Source organism: Triticum dicoccoides, chromosome 2A (genome assembly GCF_002162155.2).
Source record: "Triticum dicoccoides isolate Atlit2015 ecotype Zavitan chromosome 2A, WEW_v2.0, whole genome shotgun sequence".
In the NCBI taxonomy this organism is placed as follows: Eukaryota; Viridiplantae; Streptophyta; class Magnoliopsida; order Poales; family Poaceae; genus Triticum; species Triticum dicoccoides.
Genome location: NC_041382.1, coordinates 610,700,134 through 610,719,749, shown reverse-complemented (window position 1 = coordinate 610,719,749; position 19,616 = coordinate 610,700,134). Strand labels below are relative to the sequence as shown.

General features: G+C 51.2%; 3 protein-coding genes across 4 annotated transcripts; 1 reads left to right on the top strand and 2 right to left on the bottom strand.

Annotated features, from left to right (window-relative positions):
- Positions 1-713: 713 nt before the first annotated feature.
- On the bottom strand, positions 714-2,935 carry LOC119355694 (diphthine methyltransferase-like). The gene is made up of 2 exons (XM_037622541.1): positions 2,512-2,935; positions 714-2,003 (listed from the first exon to the last, which is right to left on the bottom strand). The coding sequence occupies exons 1-2, from the start codon at positions 2,849-2,851 to the stop codon at positions 1,279-1,281; spliced, it is 1,065 nt and encodes a 354-aa protein (XP_037478438.1). The 5' UTR covers positions 2,852-2,935; the 3' UTR covers positions 714-1,278.
- Positions 2,936-3,001: 66 nt separating this feature from the next.
- LOC119355693 (2-phytyl-1,4-beta-naphthoquinone methyltransferase, chloroplastic-like) lies at positions 3,002-5,023 on the top strand. Of its 2 annotated transcripts, XM_037622540.1 has the most exons (8): positions 3,002-3,191; positions 3,280-3,344; positions 3,429-3,519; positions 3,632-3,720; positions 3,858-3,991; positions 4,063-4,124; positions 4,315-4,414; positions 4,824-5,023. In XM_037622540.1, exons 1-8 carry the CDS (start codon positions 3,033-3,035, stop codon positions 4,922-4,924), a joined length of 801 nt encoding a protein of 266 aa, XP_037478437.1. In that variant the 5' UTR covers positions 3,002-3,032; the 3' UTR covers positions 4,925-5,023. The 2 variants fall into 2 exon arrangements, with proteins under 2 accessions (XP_037478437.1, XP_037478436.1); XM_037622539.1 differs by having other exon boundaries at positions 3,190-3,519.
- Positions 5,024-6,194: 1,171 nt separating this feature from the next.
- On the bottom strand, positions 6,195-10,786 carry LOC119355692 (GDSL esterase/lipase LTL1-like). The gene is made up of 5 exons (XM_037622538.1): positions 10,404-10,786; positions 10,157-10,284; positions 9,814-10,056; positions 6,879-7,134; positions 6,195-6,763 (listed from the first exon to the last, which is right to left on the bottom strand). Exons 1-5 carry the CDS (start codon positions 10,645-10,647, stop codon positions 6,528-6,530), a joined length of 1,107 nt encoding a protein of 368 aa, XP_037478435.1. The 5' UTR covers positions 10,648-10,786; the 3' UTR covers positions 6,195-6,527.
- Positions 10,787-19,616: the final 8,830 nt, after the last annotated feature.

Below are 19,616 nucleotides of genomic sequence, written 5' to 3'. Positions count from 1 at the left end.
TACATAAGACTGAACACATCACTATCTTTATTGTTCATATTCAGAATACAGCTATTCTTGGTGACCTGATGTAGAAACAGATAATTCTTATTAGTGCACAGTTAGTACTTAGTGGTGTCAGATAGAAGGATGCAGGAAGGGAAACCTTAGAGCTTTCTTCACTTATCATCCCAAGCAAACCATATGATTCTCATTATTCTATCTCTCTGACTTGCCAACCAGCATTCCCGCTTATTCAAAGTGACACAGATCACATCTTGTCCATTATTACCAAGGTATCTCATTCTACTGTAGATGATTTGCCTCTAATGAATTCAGAACAAGTCACAAACAAATTGAAGCATCCTTTGAAGTTATCTTCAAATATTACCCATAGTTATTACCACTGTCATGTACATGTCAAAATTGATTCATGTCTTCATTATTTTCACCGATAGGAGCAGAACAGTTCTGTAAACTGGACCAGTTGATCTGATCTGCGTCCTGCCTTCTGAGCCATGTGTGATTAGCACAAAGGCAGGACTCAGAACTTTCTGGGAAAATGCAAACGATAAAGAATAAAGTAGCTGTACTGAAGCGTGGTTTGAGTATTGCTTCATGAGTCACTAGTAACTTAGTAAGATCCACTAGACCGCAATATATTTTTAACTTATCAGAAAAGTAACTAACAACTTTTTTCCTTGTTTTGGCCCGCTGAGGCTGTGGCAACTACCCAACACCTCAAATTTCATCGAAGAAAAACAATGATCCAACACTTTTAAGAATTGTGATTAGCAAGTTGACCATACTGTGCAGTAGGTTAATATAAGCAACAGTGCATGCACTGGAAAAGTAAAATCGGTAACCATTCCAGCCGTTATCAGAATGTGATCAAAAAGAAAAATAAGAAAGCACTGCGTACAGCATACTGTAAGTTTTCAGACAGAATTATTAGTTTATGACCAGCGAAAAGCTTAGTCAGAGGCTCTTCCAGGTAGATGTCTAGATTGTTGCTGAATCATCACTTCTATGCACCAGTCACCAGATGAACTTCAAAACAGTTTGTGCTCAAATAACATGAACAGATAGCTTCAAAGTTTTGTGGAAGCTTACAACAAATACTGATTGCTGTGAATGCCTAGCTATAAATTAGACATCATACTACTATAAGCTCATCATTTGAAATAAATTAACATAAATTCAAAGAGCTACCTGAATGAAATCAATTTGGTTCATTCAGGGAATAGGTTGGTCCATGCCATATTGATACTTCAACTGGGCATAATGATGTTTTATGCCTTAAGAGGTTGGGTGGTTGACTAGGTTCTCTGGTTGCCACACACGGAGAAGGCGGTCATAAAATGAACAAGTAGCGATAACTGAAGAATCTGTGTTATGTTCCGCTGCTTCACTTGTCTGCCAATCTGCACCATATGCTAAGGACTCATGCTTGCAATATGTTTCCATTATGGTAGCATCTCCAGCCCCTGCTTTAACAATGGCAAAACCGTTGTGCATGCATGCAGCCAATACGATATCTGGAATATTAGGATGATATTTCAACCTCCATACACCACCTCCTAAATTTAGGGACTTCTCGTCCACAGGTTTCATCATTGATCTCATGTCCCAAACTCTGAGAAATTCATCATAGCTTCCAGTGAGTAGCATATTCTCCTCCAATGGGTTCTGAGCAATGCAACATACACCCATAGTATGAGTCTTCTTATTCCGAAACACAGCATTCGATGGGCTTTCCCGCAAATCCCAGCAACCGAAAGAGCAGTCATCCGATCCACTGTACAACAAGTGTGGTCTTGCACGATCGAAATAACATGTCCAAACTTCATACTGATGAGCAGTCCATTGTTCTGATACCTCCAGGCGGTCCTCTCTCATGGGAACCACAGACAGTGAACCATCTGATAATGCAACGGCAAGGGAATCGGCATTTTGGTTCCAGTCCACATACAAGCACATTGATGAAGAAATGTTTCCAGCAACCACGTCTGTGAGAACAACACCTGTGTAATTTGGTCATACAAAGCACTTGTATCAGCCCTCAGGATGTACTTTTAGACATGATCAAGATATTACATATATGAAATGTTTGTTATACTTTACAACTATACATCAGTTCCCGGCATCAGTGTGGAATTCACAAGGCTAACTTTTTAATCGAACAACGATATTATGAAAAATATGAGCAATGCATTTCAGGAAGACTAGCAGAGCAACCCAACTTTACTCTGATCATCAATCAGCAGCAATACCCTAGTTGTCAACAAAGTAATGGCAATCTTCCCAGAATATCGCAGCCTACAAACAGCTTGTTCTGAATCCAGATTAAACTACGCCTTTCGTATGAACATTGGCAACGAGAACCTGGTCGTGCTAGTTCTAATGAAACGTAGCCTGCCAGCAGATGATACCAGTTACACTTTACAGTTAACACATGGCCCTGTTTTAACATAACAACAGTTTTGTTCCAATATCTACAGAGATAGTAACAACAGCAGTAGCAAGCAGCACCTTCGTCCGAGCCGTCTTCATGCTCCAGGCGCCGGAGCACGAGGCGGCCGTGGGCGTCGGCCTGCGCGAGCAGCGGCGCCGTAGGGCTCCACTTCATGTCGAAGACGCCGGCGGTCTCCACGGTGTGGAGCAGCCGGAGCCGTCGGGACTCGTCCTCCGCGCCGGCGTCGACGGAGAAGAGCGACACGGTGCCCGCGCGGTCCTGCTGCTGCTGCTGCTCCTCCCCCGCCTGCTCCTGCAGCGTGTACGTGGCGGCCGCCAGGACGTGGCGGAAGGGGCGGTGCGGGCAGAACTCCACCGCGTCGGCGTTGCCGCCGAGGTGGCAGGACCCCACGTCCATCCCCAGACCCTCGATTTCCCCCGGGATGCAGCCCTCGGCGGCGGCGGCGGCGGCGGCAAGGGTGGAGGGCTCCCAAATCGTTGAGCTTCACAGGCAGGGGCAAAAGAGTCAATGGCCATCAGTCAAACCTAGTCATACTAACCTATCCTAATCATGTGGCGGGGCGAGCAAACGGACACCGATGGGCACCTTAGCCGCGGCGATTCCCGCGACGACGACGGCGTCCAGGCACGCCGGCGGAAGACGACACCGCCGCCGCGGCTCCGTCGCCGTGCGCTGCTCGTCCGCGGCCGACGAGCGGCAGGCCCTCTTCAGCCGCATCGCCCCCGTCTACGACCATGTCCGTACCTCCCACTCCCCTCTCCTCCTTCCGCTGCATTGGCAAATACTGTACTGACGACAGCGCTGCGGTGCCGCGTTTCTTGCAGCTCAACGACGTGCTCAGCCTGGGGCAGCACCGGACGTGGAAGCGCATCTGCGTCTCTTGGTCAATGTACATCCCTAGTGCTAGTCGCAGTAGTAATGTGAATTCAGAAGACAACTGGTTGATGGGAATTTTTTGTTTTCTGAACATCAGGGCGAAGAGAGGGGATCGGGTTCTTGATCTCTGCTGCGGGAGCGGCGATTTGGCGTTCCTTCTGTCTCAGAAGGTCGGCCTAGACGGAGAGGTTGGTACTCTGCTGAAATGTCGGATTGACTTCAGGGTTCAGAACTTCAGAATAGCCAAGCAATTTTTTCGGGAGTTGGCAATCTTATGTTCCAACCTCTGAAATATCACAGGTGATGGGTGTGGATTTCTCAGGGCAGCAGCTGCAAACTGCTGCTAGCCGTCAGGACCAACGCTGGAAGGCTTGCTACAAGAACATCAAGTGAGCACCCCCAATGTGAGAGCTTGGGAATTTTGACGTTCCTGCTATTGTGCAGCTTTGTGAGGATATGCAGAATGTGCTTGTCTTTTGATCAGGCTAACAACTTATGTGGTTAGCTAAGACATGCTTTGTCGCAGATGGATCGAGGGCGATGCACTTGATTTACCTTTCACGGACCGTTACTTTGATGCTGTTACGGTTGGCTATGGATTGCGCAATGTGGTTGACAGACCCAAAGCAATGCGAGAGATCCTTAGAGTCCTAAAACCAGGTCGAGTGTATGGTTCAAATTCTGTTTCAGTTCAGCATGAGTTCTCATTATTTGGTTTTTCTGGACTGCAGGATCACGAGCATCTGTTCTGGATTTTAACAAGAGCTCATCATTTTTCACGGCATCCTTACAGGTAAACTTTCAGCCCATATTGGTACATGATACAGATGAATTGGTCTGCTCAACTTCCCTGACAAAGACTAATCATCCACTCTTCCACCATGGCATTCTAGCAAAATCACATGTTGGCTTCATGTCCCATACAAGACTTTGGAACAAATCCTACAATCTTCACTAACCAAAGTGATACTTTTCTTGGACAGAGTTGGGCGATTGATAATGTCGTGGTTCCTCTGGCTAGTAGCTATGGACTTACTGAAGAGTACAAGTACTTGAAAAGTTCGATATCACAGTATCTTACAGGTTTGAACATAACGTTCTCTGTGAAAACTTCCATGATACTGAAAATATGTCACATCATTAAGTAAAACATAATGTGTATAAGAACAATATTAGAATGCACCTAGAAAAAAGAGTAAAACAAGAGTGGTGTATCTCAAACCTTGCCACTCTGATAGCCCAAGTAGATCAACAGACATCTCAACTTGTCCTGATGGAGTACATTAGGACACCATCTATTTCCTTCACGCGCAAAGCCGTGACATTGTATAGATGTATATATCATTGTGTTTTTCTTTAAGAAAACAGTGAATTATTTTATTCCAAACAATGGAGTGGTATGTGCCATTTCACCGATGCCTATGTACTGCTTCACGATTTTATCACCCTCCCTTATTTACATCAAGCTTGTCTTTGTTTATCTGTTCTCCAGGAGAGGAGTTGGAGAAGTTAGCCAAGGAAGCAGGGTTTTCCTCAGCCAAGCACTATGAACTTGGTGGAGGGCTCATGGGAAACCTAGTAGCAACGCGCTGACTAGAAATGTAGCGATGAACGGTGATCTGTATGAATTATCTGAATTTTAATTTAAATAATTAATTTTCCTCTGCATTACCGAATATGCAGTTTGGCTGATACCAAACGGAACCAACCAATGCTTCAAACCTCCCAGCTGTGCATTTCTCCTGCTTGAACAAGAAAACAGCACACCTACAGCATGGAGACATTCAGGTCACCATGAAATCACACCTACGGCATGTAAATCAAAATCACAGTTCTGAAGTACAGGCTGTTCAATCAAAGTCACGGTTCTGAAGTGCAGGCGCCACTGCGCATACCAGGTGTGCTGCTCTGCAACTTCTGAGCAATAAGACTGGCAATCGGGCATAAAAAACAAGCACCTCCTCGTCTTATTGGTGGAACTGGGGAGGCATGGGAATGATCAGGTGAGGACTTCAGGATCTGAATGTTTTCCCGTGAAGCGCACTGCTCTGAATTCTGAATCCTGTATCCTCTGCCCTCCTCTGTTTATTCGGTCCCCATTTTGGCAGTTCAGATCTACACTGGAGTATTTATGTTCAGTGATTTTACCAGTGACTGATAAAACTTCTTCGGTTAAACTCGATCAACGACCCACCAAAATATTCACAGTAAAACACTAGTAACCGCCTACTAGGAGTCTAGCACCCAAAGGGTGATATGTATGAATTATCTGAATGTTAAGTTTGTTAATCCATTTTCCTCTACATTGCCTGAATATGCAGTTTTTGCTGATCCCGTACGGGACCAATGCTTCAAACTTCCCAGCTGTGCATTTCCCTGCTTGAACAAGAAAACAACACACCTACGGCATGTAAATCAAAATCACAGTTCTGAAGTACAATCATGGTCACAGCTTCTGAAGTGCAGGTGCAGGCGCCACTATGCATACCGGGTGTGCTGTTCTGCAGCTTCTGAGCAATATGTCTGAAAATCGGAGGAAAAAAAAAGCTCCTCCTCGTCTGATTGGTAATTGGAACTCGGAAGGCATGGAATGATCAGGTGAGAATTTCAGGTCCTGTTATTTATTTATTTCCGGTGAAGTGCGCACTGCTCTGAATTCTGAATCATGTATCCTCTGCCCTCCCCTGTTTATTCGGTCCCCATGTCGAGACAGCTGAGATCTACACTGGAGTATTTATGTTCAGTGATTTTAATCAGTGATTCTGGTCAAACTTCTTCGGTTAAACCCGATGAATGATCTAGCAAAACATTCGCAGTAAAACATGGTAACATAGTAGTAAATCCCTATTGGAAAACACAGAAGGTTCACAAGCTACAACGAATTCTTGGATCAATCTGGTAGAAACCATTGTCTTACAATTTCCTAGGCACTAGCTCTGCTAAACAATCTGGAGCAGCATACAGAAAATAAGCAATCTCTCTTAATTAACACCCAAATTACTCTCAAGTCTCAACTAAACCAAGGACGGACCTATCAAAAACTTTTGACCACCCGCTCCGGTCCAGGCACATAGGGAGAGACCAATAACAAATTAAGCACCATATATATGTAGCTATATATATGTAGGTCGGCAGGGCACACACAGATGGACTAGTCCTACTGGCTAGCTACGTACGTAGCGTAGAGGTAGACGTGCTAGTTCCTGGTGTTGTCCATGGCGAGGATGGTGCTGAGGTTCATGGGGCTGATGTGGTCGGTGGTGCCGTGCATGAAGTTGGCGACGATGATCCGGTTGGCCCGCTCCGTGGGGTGGAAGGCGTCCCAGTAGGCGTACACGTCCCTGTTGGCGCACACGTTGGACGCCGGCGTGCACAGCCCGATCCCGTTGTACGGCCCCTGCCCGCAGCACGCGATCTTGGCCGTCGCGAACCCTGCGCATGCACGCATCGTTAATTTTTCTTTCTTTCTTTCTTTCACCGACCTGCTAGCTCGAGACCAAATGCGTACGTGAAACAATTTTGTTTGATCGAGAGTTGGAGACCATACCGTACTGCTGCGGGTTGAACATGAAGTCGAAGCTGACCCTGTTGGTGTTGGCGGCGATGAAGACGTCGTCGTGGCCGACCTCGCCGTTGAGCTCCGTCAGCATCCGCTCCAGCTGCGGGTTGAAGAGGTCGGCGGCCCGCGTGAGGTCCGGCGCGCAGGACCCGTCGAGGCTGTGCAGGGCCAGCTCCGCCGGCACGCACCCGATCATCCCCGTCCCCGTCACGATCACGCGCCGGGCGCCCAGCTCGTACAGCCGCTGCACCCCATTCCATTGTTTCCACACACAGTCAGTCAGTCAGCTTTCGGTGTAAGAGCATCTCCAACAGACGCCCTAAACGACGCGCGCGCGGGGTAAACCCAGCTTTTAGTGCGCGCGGGGCGGTTTGCCGCGCTCCAGCGGCCGCGGGAAACAAGCGCGCGGCGGAACCATTTGCGCGCGCGCGAAAAGGCGCCAGCTCGCGCGCAAGATTTGGCGCGCCGCTTCGCCACGCGCTTCTCCACACTTCCTCTTTCCCTCTTCCTCTCCCTTTCTGCCACGCGCCGCTCCAGCACCCCGTCACCGACGCGCCGCCATGCCGCCGCGCCGCCGAGGAGCGTCCGGCTACCGCGGCGTCCGCCTGCGCCCCAACGGCTGCTACACCGCGCAGATACGTTCCGGCGAACTCCTGCTCGGCCTCGGCACGTACGGGACAGCGCGCGAGGCCGCCCGCGCGTACGACGCGGCGGCGTGGCGCCTAGGCCGGCCGCGCGGCCAGATGAACTTTCAAGATGTGTACACGCTCCAGCAAGCGCTCAACCTCGCCCCTCTGCCTCGTCTGAACACGGCGGAAGACCGTGCGGAGCACGCCGAGCGGCAACGCCGCCTCCTCGTCGCCCAGGGGGACGAGCGGGTCATGGCGGAGTGGCGCCAACGCCACCCGAAGGACGTCGCCTACGAGCAGGCCTACTGGGCAAGGCGCCGCGAGGAGGACACGCGAAGGCGCCGCGAGACGCGGTTGGAAAGGCGTCAGCGGAAGGCGTTGGCGAATGTGCAGTCCGACATCGTTGCAGCAGGTGGGCAGTCGTTCTTCGCGCCGAACGATGATCGGTGGCTGGACATCTGGCTAGACACCTCGGACGACACCGCCGAGGATGATAATGGTGATGATGATAGCGACTTAGAGTAGTTTCTATCTAGTTGCGCCGTAGTTTATCTATGCTTTCGAACTATCTACCTAGTTGCACCGATGTAAAATACCTTTGTATCGTTTTTTATTTATGCAATCTATCTAGTTTTTATTTTATCTATGCGTTCGAAAATTAAAAAAAATGTTGTATGCGCGCTGCATTTTTTATGCGCTGTTGGAGCGGCGCGCGCGCTGTATTCTAGCGCGGCTGCTGGAGCGGGCACAGCGCGCCGCGCCAAACCAGACAATAAACACGCGCTAAAGCTGTTTTTTGCGTGCGCCGCGGTGGGCGCCTGTTGAAGATGCTCTAAGACAACTTAGACTTAGACAAGACAAGCAGCTCGCGCCGTTGCATCTTGCATTGCATTGCATGCATGCCCCCCCAACCCCAACCCAAGCCTCTACCCACGCCACGGCCTACACGTAGCTGCAACGAAGCATGCATGGACGCACACGAAGACGTACGAAGGTGCATGCACGGTCTGTGGAGCACCACAGTTGTTGCATGTGGAGGGGTAAATGCATCGTGACAAGGGTACAAGTACTACGTGCAACAGTGGACAGTACTAAAACGCGAGCCTGCTGCTCTTTTACTGCGGAGAGAGAAGAGAGTGTGTGCATGCGTGGCAGACGAGAGTGGTTTTGTACTACGTGGTGCGCGCGTGTGTACCGTGTACTGGGCTGCTGCCCACTGCTTGGCCTATATTGATTGCCTGGGCAGAGTGGTTGGTGGCAACGTCCAACATGCATGCATCGCATCCAGACGATCCCACGATGACGAGACATACTACCCCAGCCCTCCCTCCCTACGGTAAGAACTGAGTTTTCTTGGTTGGCAAACTCGGCAGGGCAGTGCCAAATGTTTAGGCCTGTTGTCACTGGAGCCTATGAACGAATCATAAATGTCAAGGTGCACCAATGCAAAGAGATCTGGTACTACGAGCCAGCCTTCATTTCCTTTCAATGTAGGAGTACTCTGTAGCTCTACGTAGTAATGTAAATATCGCGGTACTTTGGAGATACTGTGGGTGGAACATTTCCTATCGCTGTTTAACAGTGTTGTTTAAGCGTTCCCGTAGCTCTTATTAATTTGATGATGCCTAATCTCTAGCTGTGCATTATGAAGTATGAGTACTAATGACAGCGAAAATGAACTATGTTCGTGAGTGTTCTTTACTAGCAGTACTGGTGTGCTCAAGTGCAAGCTTAACTGTACACTATGTTTGGGTTCAGCCTCCACAGTGAAGATGTCTCGGACAGTTACTGAAACTGGCTATCAACCATGAATAAAAATCGTCTCTCGCTTCATGGGCTAACTCTTGCCAGAAATAGTGTGCTTCTGAATTCGGCGTGCAGAACACTACAGGCCGCGTGTCAGTTTATCGCTTGCTGAACGTACTACCCAAAAATGACTCCACTACGAACAAATGTTCACCGGTGCTACCGCCCATCTCCCTCGCCATCATATCAGGCAGGCAGGCCACCATCATATCAGGCAGGCAGGCGGGCAGCCTACAGACTCATCTCTTTCCACTACTGTTCTAGCTACCATGAAGCAAAGCATTTCGTTTCCCTGTCTAATTTTGGAAACTTTTAGGCCTACCACTATTGTGCACCATACTGACAAAATACAAGACAAATAACGTCCCGACATTTTTTCACCTTGAATGCTAATCATGTCTTACAAATGCAAGCATGTTTTGGAGCAGAAATTATGCAGTATGTTTTTCTTGGAATTAATTAGTGGTAAGTAAGTGAAGCATAGTTACCGCGAGGACTTTCTTGTACTCGGAGATGATGAAGGGGACGTAGTCGTGGATCTCGAACTGCTGGGACCTGGCGGAGAAGGGCACCAGGTAGTAGTTGTTGACGAAGTCGTTGCCGCCGAGGGTGATGAGCACCAGCGACTGGCTCACGCGCTCCCTCGCCGCGTCCTCGCCGATGTACGCCGCCAGCCTCCGCTGGTAGTCCTGGAAGTTCTGCAGCTGCTGCGCGATCCTGATGATGTTCACCTGCACGCACGCACACAGCATTGTCATCTCCGTTGGTTGCATTATTATAGATACCGTGCTAGTACATGATTCAAGCGTGCGTGCGTGCGTGGGAGCTTACGAATTGCACGCCTGTGTCGTTGAGGATGCCGACGCCGGCGGACGCGAAGTTGGCGCCGACGAGCAGGTTCTCGCCGCGCATGTAGGGGCTCAGGTACGGCAGCGCAGGCTCTGCCCCGAGGTACTCGCCTGATCAAGCATGTGGCAATGTCAAGAACTGCTCGATCTCTCGACAGATTAACGAAAGAGAGAGAGGCATGCTTTGATTAGCTGAGCTAGATGTGAGAGGAGGCACGCTGGAGACGTACTGATGATGTCGGGGATGTTGAGGCCGTTGGAGAACCTCCCCGTGGGCATGTGCGTGGGGAAGTCGATGCCGTAGGGCGGCGCGTCCGCGCGCGCCGTCGTCATGAGGTAGTTGTTGTTGCCGTTGTCGACGAGGGAGTCGCCGAAGACGAAGAAGGCCCGCGCCGCGGACGCCGTCGGCGCCGAGGCCCCGAGGAGGACGAGGAGCAGCGCCCCGACGACGAGGACCGGAGAGCAAGCGTCCATGGCTAACTCGCCAGAGAGGACCTGGGCACGACGACTCGTGTCGCGCGAGTAGTGACTATGGGACTGGCGAGCTCCAGTGGGTGGCTGCGACTTGGCAAGGCGCGCACGTCGTGGACACGAAAGGTGGCGAGCGGCCTCTGCCTCCTCTTATAGCGGCCAGAGGCCAGGCTGAACTCTCACTAGCTGTCTCGCAACCGCAACCTCACTCAGAGCGCCGAGTTAAGGAGGCCGGACGGACGGCAGTGGGTAGGGTAAGTGGGTTAGCGGGCGGGAGACAGCTAGCTTGGCTGGCTAACTAGGACCACCCGAAACGGATCGCGTTAAATGAGGCGAAAGCGGGTCGATGGATGGCGCGGTGGTTGGGGGCGCTAAATGCGGCGCCTTGGCGTGCGACGCCGGCCACTTGGCTCCCGCTCTCCGCCGTCGGCTCTCCTGCCTCGGATCACGTGCCGGCCTTGCGCGCCATGGGGGCGCTGGCTGCCTATTATTGCCCGGAGGCTACAGACAGATCGGCTCATCTGATCGACTTGAGAGCCGGCACGGCGCCGGAATGGAAGGCCTCCTCGTCGCAGTCTTTCAGAAAATTCAGACGGCGCAGGCCCGGCCGGGGTGTCAACCCCTCGTTGTTTTTCTTTTCTTTTCTCGTTTCTCCAACTCATGAGTCATGAGTATCTCGTCTACTGTAGTCTAGCTAGAAAAACATTTGCACCCATGCACGGATCATAAGATGATGTTCTTGTGATGAGAGTGACATCGGATTCTATCTGTTTGGAGAGACTCGATCGGGCTCTTGCTAGTTTAATTGTCTGATGACGGTCTATGTGTGCTCCAGTGCACTTGTTATTACTTCTAAATGGGGATATGGAGCACGAACAGCTTAATCTCAGTACTGCCGGCAAGAAAATGGCGTGTACTACTAAGTATGAGTGCTCCCCAATTAAACCCATGCATGTTAGGGTATCTCCAACGCGCATCACGAAAACACCTGCAAATGTCTGGATTTGGTCGTCTCTGGACACTTTTAGCCATTCAAAACGGATCATCAAATCAGGACTAACTGGTCCGGATGTCCGGAATCCCATAGACTGACCATAAATCAGGGGAGCTTCGGGGAGTCCGGACATCCACCTTGACGGACTTCAACTCTCCAGACCCACCCCAAAAGCCCACCTGAAGCCCCGGTATTTTCACAAATCCTGCCCTTCTCTGCCCGTCTTGGCTTACGCAACCACCGCACTCCGTCGGATCCAGCCGCCACCCAGGTACCCCTGCTCCTACCGACAACATCCATGGCAGACACTGTGCACAACAACTATTCATTCAAATGTCATAGTGAAATTTCTTGACGTTCTTGTTTTTTTTTACTTTGAAGCAAACATGATATATATATTATGATGAGGAGTCGAAAGCGGGTCGGTGCATGGACCGGGAGACACACTATGGTTGGGCGCTAAATGGGGCACCTTGGCGTGCAACGCCGGCCACTTGGCTCTCACTCTCGAGTGTCGGCACCTGCCTCGAATCACGTGTCGGCCCTGCCGCCGCCTATTATTGCGAGGCTACAGACAGAGCGGCTCATGCTCATCTGGTCGGTTTGAGATCAAGCAGGCACAACGGCGAAATGGAGCTCTCCAGCTTCTGTATACCTAACCGTGTATGGTTAGGATTTGTACTTTGTACCTATGTACCACCAATATATATATAAGTCACGCCACCCCTAGAGGGCTGTGCGATTCACCAAAAGAAGTTTATGTCTAATATGGTATCAGCTTAGTTACGATCGTTGCTTCCGCTACTGCCACGATCGCATCTATGGCCTCGGTGCCGGCCGCCGCAGCTGCGATTCCTCCCGCGCCGACCGCCGTTCCAGCTGCCGGCCTCGCTGCCGCCACTCCGGCCGTCACGGCCTCTCCGTTTTTGGCTTCTCCGCCGCTGCTTTCCCTGGCTGGCGCCTCCATGGCTGCCACCGCATAGGGCTCCGCCGTGCCACCGTCTCCGGTCTTCAGCGACTCCGCCGCTCAGCCGCCGGCAGGCTCCTACGGCGCCGCCGTCCCGTCTGCATCGTACGGTGCCGCTCCAGCCGCCAGTCACCAGGGCGCTATCCCGCATCTGTATGGAGTCCCGCCAGCAGGCTCGTACGGCGCCGCTCCGTATACGCATCACCAGGGCGCCGTCCCGTATCTCCATCAGCAATCCGGCTCGGGTGGCGTCCCGTCTCTGCACTCGGACCTGCATCACCAGGGCGTCCCGTCTGTGCCCTACAGAGCAGCGCATCCTCATCAGGGCGCTTCGTCCCTACAACAGCCGCCGGTGGCCGGCTCTTACGACGCCGCGCCGGCTAGTCAGTGGCCGTCTCCCTCTCCGCTGCAGCAGTCCTATGGCCACGCTGCTCCGTTGGCCTATGCCTACCCGCCAACCTCGGTGCCTGCGTCTCCTTATGGCGCGCCCTACGGCGGTGCATCGACAGAGCTGGTGGCTTCGTCCGTCGTGCCGAGTGGTCCTTCACCCCCGGTTTTTTATGCGCCGCCGCCGCCTTCGGATTATGGTGTATCTCATGCACCGTTCTACTTTGCGCATCTCATCCCGGTGAAGTTGACGACGGATAACTATCTGTCATGGCGTGCTCAGGTCTTACCACTTCTTCGCAGTCGTTACTTGGAGGGGTTTGTTGATGGCACTCTGCCGTGCCCGCCGCCATACCATCCGGGGCATCATGCGTGGGTGGCTCAGGATCAGGCCATCCTCTCCGCCATCCAGTCCTCTCTTACGGAGGGGGTCTCATCACTGGTCATCTTCGCCTCTATGTCTTGGGACGCGTGGACGGCTCTTCACACCAGTTTTGCTTCGCAGTCTCAGGCGCGGGCTCATGCCATTCGCACTGCGCTTGGGGAGGTGAAGCTTCATGATCTCACCATCACCGACTACTTCAACAAGGTGAAGGGTATGGCTGACACACTTGCCTCCATTGGCAAGGCGCTTGGTCCGGAGGAGTTCACTTCCTATGTCCTCAACGGACTGAGCGACGACTATGATAATTTGGTGGAGAATATCAATGGTCGTGACACTCCCATCCAGCCACGAGAGTTGTACGCACGTCTTCTTGCTACGGAGCAGCGCATCCAGGCTCGCCGGTCTACGTCGAGTTTTCCTTCCGCCAACGCTGCAACACGTGGGAAGGGCAAGCCCTCCAAGCCACCAACGGGTGGCAAGCCTCCGCCGCCCGCGCCTAATTTGTGGAACACCACTACCTTGACAGGAGGTCGAGTCCGTGCCTGTTGCCCTTCATGTGGTGCTCAGATTCCCTGCCAGCTATGTGGGCTTGATGGTCACCTTGCCTCTCGTTGCCATCATCGCTTCAAGCAGGATTTCTTGGGGCTTGGGAACAATGGCAAGGGCAATGAGAAGCAGGCTGCCCTGGCGACTCATGAGCAGGGGCATACTCCTTCTTACCCAGTTGATGCATCTTGGTACATGGATACAGGGGCTACCAATCACCTGACGAGTGAGATGGGCAAGCTCTCTACACAGGAGCCGTACCGTGGACACGATCAGGTTCGCACCGCTAATGGGGAAGGTATGCACATCTCACATATTGGTCAGGCATCACTTCTTACACATCGATCCAAACAATTACGTCTTCTTAATGTCCTTCGTGTTCCCTCTGTTTAGTTTGCTTTCAGTTCCTAAACTTACTCGTGATAATAATGTTCTTGCTGAATTTCATCCTTTTCATTTCTTTGTCAAGGATCGGGACACGAGGGACGTACTTCTTAGAGGTCGACTACGCAATAATGGTCTTTATGCGCTTGATGTGCCACCAGCTCCCAGTGCCTTCAGTGGTGTTCGTGTGTCTCCATCACATTGGCATGCACGCCTTGGTCATCCTGCCACTCCTATCATTCGCCATGTACTTCATCGTCATGAGCTTCCAGTTGTGTCCAATAAACATGTTGATGCAGTTTTGTGATGCCTGTCAGCAAGGCAAGAGTCATCAGCTTCCTTTTTCTGAGTCGAGTCGTGTAGTCCATAAACCGCTTGAACTTGTGTTTTCAGATGTATGGGGCCATGCTCAAACCTCTGTTAGTGGCCATAATTACTATGTCAGTTTTATTGATACTTACAGTCAGTTCACTTGGCTTTATCTTCTTAAACGCAAATATGATGTGTCTAATGTTTTCTTGCAATTCCAAGCGCATGTTGAGCGTCTGCTCAATCACAAAATCATTCATGTGCAATCAGATTGGGGGGGGGGGGTGAGTATCACAACCTCAACGCATTCTTTAATAAGCTTGGAATCACACATCGTGTGTCTTGTCCTCATACACATCAGCAAAATGGTGTAGCCGAGCGTAAGCATCGCCATATAGTTGAGACTGGTCTTGCTTTGCTTGCCCATGCCTCGGTTCCTTTCCGGTTTTGGAGTGATGCGTTTTCCACTGCATGCTTTCTTATTAATAGACTTCCTACACGACTCCGTCAGATGAAAACACCACTTGAACTCTTGCTGAATGAAACTCCTGATTATACTTTTCTCAAGGTCTTTGGGTATGCGTGTTGGCCTCATCTTCGTCCATATAACCAACGCAAGTTGGAGTTTCGGTCTAAACAGTGCGTGTTTCTTGGTTATAGTTCTCTTCATAAAGGGTACAAGTGTCTTCATGTTCCCTCTAACCGCGTCTACATCTCTCGTGATGTGGTGTTTGATGAGAATGTTTTTCCTTTTTCTGCACTTCCGGTCACCTCCACCACTCCCACTACACCTGAGAACTCTACTTTACCTTTGCCTGTCCAATTTGTAGATGCTGCATATACTCCCTCGTTGCTACCTAACCATGGTGCAGGTATTGGGCGAGGAGCGCGCCTTGAGCTCCTTGATGATTCGTCGCCTGTGGTTGCTCGGGAACTCGATGGAGGGTGTCCAGGGAATGTTTCTCCTGTGCATGGCACATGCATCAGCACCCCTTCGCCTCCCCCTGGCCCCTCGTCCGCTGGCCCGCTGGCGCAGGCCCGGCCAGCTGCCGCTGCTTTGTGTGGGCCGCGCCCTGGCCTGGCACCCGAGCCGGCTGAGCCGGTTGCTGCTTCGGCTCCGCGCGAGGCGCGTCCTGGCCTTGCACCCGAGCCGGCTGAGCCGGCTGCTGCTTCGGCTCCGCGTGAGGCGCGTCTTGGTCCGCTCGAGCTGGCTGAGCCAGCTGCTGCTGCTTCCACCCCAGGCGGGTCAGCCTCGCCAGACCGTATGCCTGGCCAGGTGTTACCTCGCTCGCCTGGTTCGGCCGCCTCTCCGTCGACCCCTGCGTGGTCCTCTGCTCCACATGACGCTCCTGAGACTGGTGATTCGTCTATGTCGTTGTCACCATCTTCTTCGACTGCATCTCTGACACCACCTCCGCCACCACCTCTGCCACCTACGGCTACTCGGCGTGCTCATACACGCAGTCAGAGTGGTATTTTTCGCCCAAAAGAGCGCAGAGATGGCACGGTTGCATGGATTGCGGCGTGTGTGGTGCAGACGGATGCTGACCCCCGTGCTGAGCCTCGACATTTTCAGGCGGCTCTTCGAATTCCTCACTGGCGTACTGCCATGGAACAGGAGTTTCAGGCTCTTCAGCGGAATGATACTTGGCGCCTTGTTCCTCCCGTGTCTGGTGTCAACATTATTGACTCCAAGTGGGTGTTCAAGGTCAAGAAGCATGCAGATGGGTCTATCGAGCGCTACAAGGCGCGGCTTGTGGCGAAAGGCTTTAAGCAAAGGTACGGTCTTTATTATGAGGATACGTTCAGTCCAGTTGTCAAACCTACCACTATTCGTCTGCTTCTGTCCTTGGCTGTTACCAAAGGGTGGTCTCTGCGTCAGCTTGATGTTCAGAACGCTTTTCTTCATGGGGTCTTAGAGGAAGAGGTGTATATGCGGCAACCTCCAGGTTTTGTTGATCCTGCTCGTCCACATCATCTGTGCCGTCTTGTTAAGGCACTCTATGGACTTAAACAGGCTCCACGTGCATGGCATGCGCGACTTGGCTCAGTACTTCGATGTCTTGGCTTTGTTCCATCTACTGCTGACACATCTCTGTTTCTGCTACATCGTCCCGAGGTTACTATGTATCTGCTGGTCTATGTTGATGACATTATTCTTATCAGCTCCTCAAAGGCCGCTGCTGATCGTCTGGTGTCTGCTCTGGGTGGTCATTTTGCTGTCAAGGATCTGGGTGCTCTCCATTACTTTCTTGGTCTGGAGGTTTCACGGTCTCCTACTGGTCTGACTCTCACTCAGCATAAGTACTCCTTGGACCTACTTCGACGTGCTGGTATGTTGCATTGCAAGCATGCTACTACCCCTATGTCTGCGACAGATCGGTTATCAACCTTGGATGGTGCCTTGCTTCCTTCAGATGATGCTACAGAGTACCGCAGTGTTGTTGGTGGTCTGCAGTACTTGACTATCACACGACCGGATATCTCCTATGCGGTTAACCGTGTGTGCCAGTATCTTCATGCTCCTCGGACTTCACACTGGTCAGCTGTGAAGCGTATACTGCGTTATCTCTCTTATACTGTCACCTATGGCTTGCATCTTCGGTCTACCTCCTCGAGTGCTCTCTCTGCGTTCTCTGACGCAGATTGGGCTGGGAGCCTGGATGACCGTCGATCAACGGGGGGCTATGCTGTCTTCTTTGGTCGCAACTTGATCGCCTGGAGTGCACGCAAGCAGGCCACAGTATCTCGGAGTAGCACTGAAGCAGAGTACAAGGCGGTTGCCAATGCCACGGCTGAGCTCATTTGGGTACAGTCTCTGTTAAAAGAGTTGGGAGTCTCTTAAGGGCAGCCACCAGTTCTTTGGTGTGATAATATTGGTGCGACATACCTTTCATCTAACCCGGTATTTCATGCTCGTACCAAGCACATTGAAGTTGACTATCATTTTGTGAGGGAACGTGTTGCACAGAAGCTTCTTCATATCAAGTTCATCTCCTCCAAAGATCAACTTGCTGACATCTTCACGAAGCCACTTCCACAACCTCAGTTTGAAAGTTGTAGGCGCAATCTTAACTTGCTTTGTACTTCAGGCTACAGTTAAGATTGAGGGAGGATGTTAGACTATGTAATTGTATTACGTATAGCTTCTGTATACCTAACCGTGTATGGTTAGGATTTATACTTTGTACCTATGTACCACCAATATATATATAAGTCACGCCACCCCTAGAGGGCTGTGCGATTCACCAAAAGAAGTTTACGTCTAATACTCATAGCCTTTCAGAAATCCGGACGACACACGTTAGAGGCCTGTAGGCCCGCTTGTTTCTTCTCTCTCGTTTCTCTAGCTACTTCAAGAGTGTTGCGGCTTGCCATGTATCTAGCTAGAAAAACATTTGCACCCGTTTTTTTTTTTAAGAAATGAGGCTCGAGACGAGCCCGTCTTTGTAGCGCAAAAAAAGACGAGCCTGATTTTAAATTAACAAAGCCATCAACTGATCAGGATTACAAAAAACGAGCACAAGGACCAACTTCACTTACAAAATAAAAAAAACATCAATATATCGAAAGATACAAGAATGCTGGAAGCACATCTTACAACACAACCCACACTTCAGGCACCTAAACTAGAGGAGATGGAGCGCCGCATGAAGAAGGGGTCGCCCTTCTTCTCCCTTGCCGAGGAGGGACCCTGCCCCCTCGTTCTGGCTCGATCACCCTAGAACATTTGCATCTACGGTCCGTGGATGAGAAGAGATGATGTCCATGAGATGGAGTGACATTGGATTCTGTTTGGGGAGACTCGATCGGGCTCTAAATAGTTTGCCCGGCCGACGATCTATGCGTGCTCCAGTGTTACTAATAAACCAGGACATGGAGCACGGACAGCTTGATCCCAGTACTGCCGGCGAGAAAACGATCGACATGTACTCCCACTACTCCGTAATTAAAACCGGAGTTAATGGCCATTTAATCCCAAGATGAGGAAAATCACCAGACTAACAGTAAAAATTTGAAATGAAGGATCTTCTTCTCGGTCGTGACCACACTAGTACACTACACGTCGTAACGTAGCAGTGAAAATTAACTCGAGAATGTCTACCTCTGCCACCAGCTGCAGAGCTACTCGATCAGTCCATGATGGCTTTCTTGCCAGTGTAGCCTCTGCCACTTTCTTCCATCTCAAAAAAAAAGAACCACAAGTCACGAGTCGTCGCGCGCGTCTCCCCGTCTCCGTCCATGGACTCCACACCACTGTAGGAGAAGTAGAACTCAGAACGCCACGGGAGTACATTGCATCCATTTTTCATCCTTGGGCGCGCCTGGCCGGGCCCCTGACTAACCGCCAGTCGTCCTACCTGCAAGCTAGCGTGCGTCGGAGAGGCCGGCCGGCCGGCAGAGGTTAATCAATAGGCCTCCCTCGCCATGAATACCAACCAACTGGTAACTCCCACCAGCAAAGAAAAAGAAAAAGAAAAGCTTGATATGGTCATAATTCCGTCGTGATAGGCAGCATGTACTGTGCCGCTGGCCACTATTACGGCTCAACGGCCATCGACGCTCGCTGATGTTGAACGCGTACGTTGCCGATAGAGGTACACATGCATTCCCGCCTAAATATACCATAGTCGGCAAAGCCACAGCGCCCGCCGTGTATGTTGTACAGTACGTGCGTAGGCAGCTACCGCCCGGTCGGCTCCCATTCACTCATTCATGGCGCCATCCATATGAGGTGGTACTGCTGTGGCTGTGCCAGTAGCTAGCGGATGCACTCGTTACAAGGGCACATGTGAAATTCATGGCGCGGTGGGGTGGCGTGGGGTAGAAGGAAATTTCAATGAGCGCCCCGCCATCTACCATGCATGCACGGCAAATCATGCGCGCAGTGCAGTCGCCGATCGACCATGAATTCATGCAGTTCGACGTACGTTATCTTTGTGCGGAATTGTGGATGCCTGATATGCCTTACGATCGTGCGGCCACGAGAGGAAATCTCT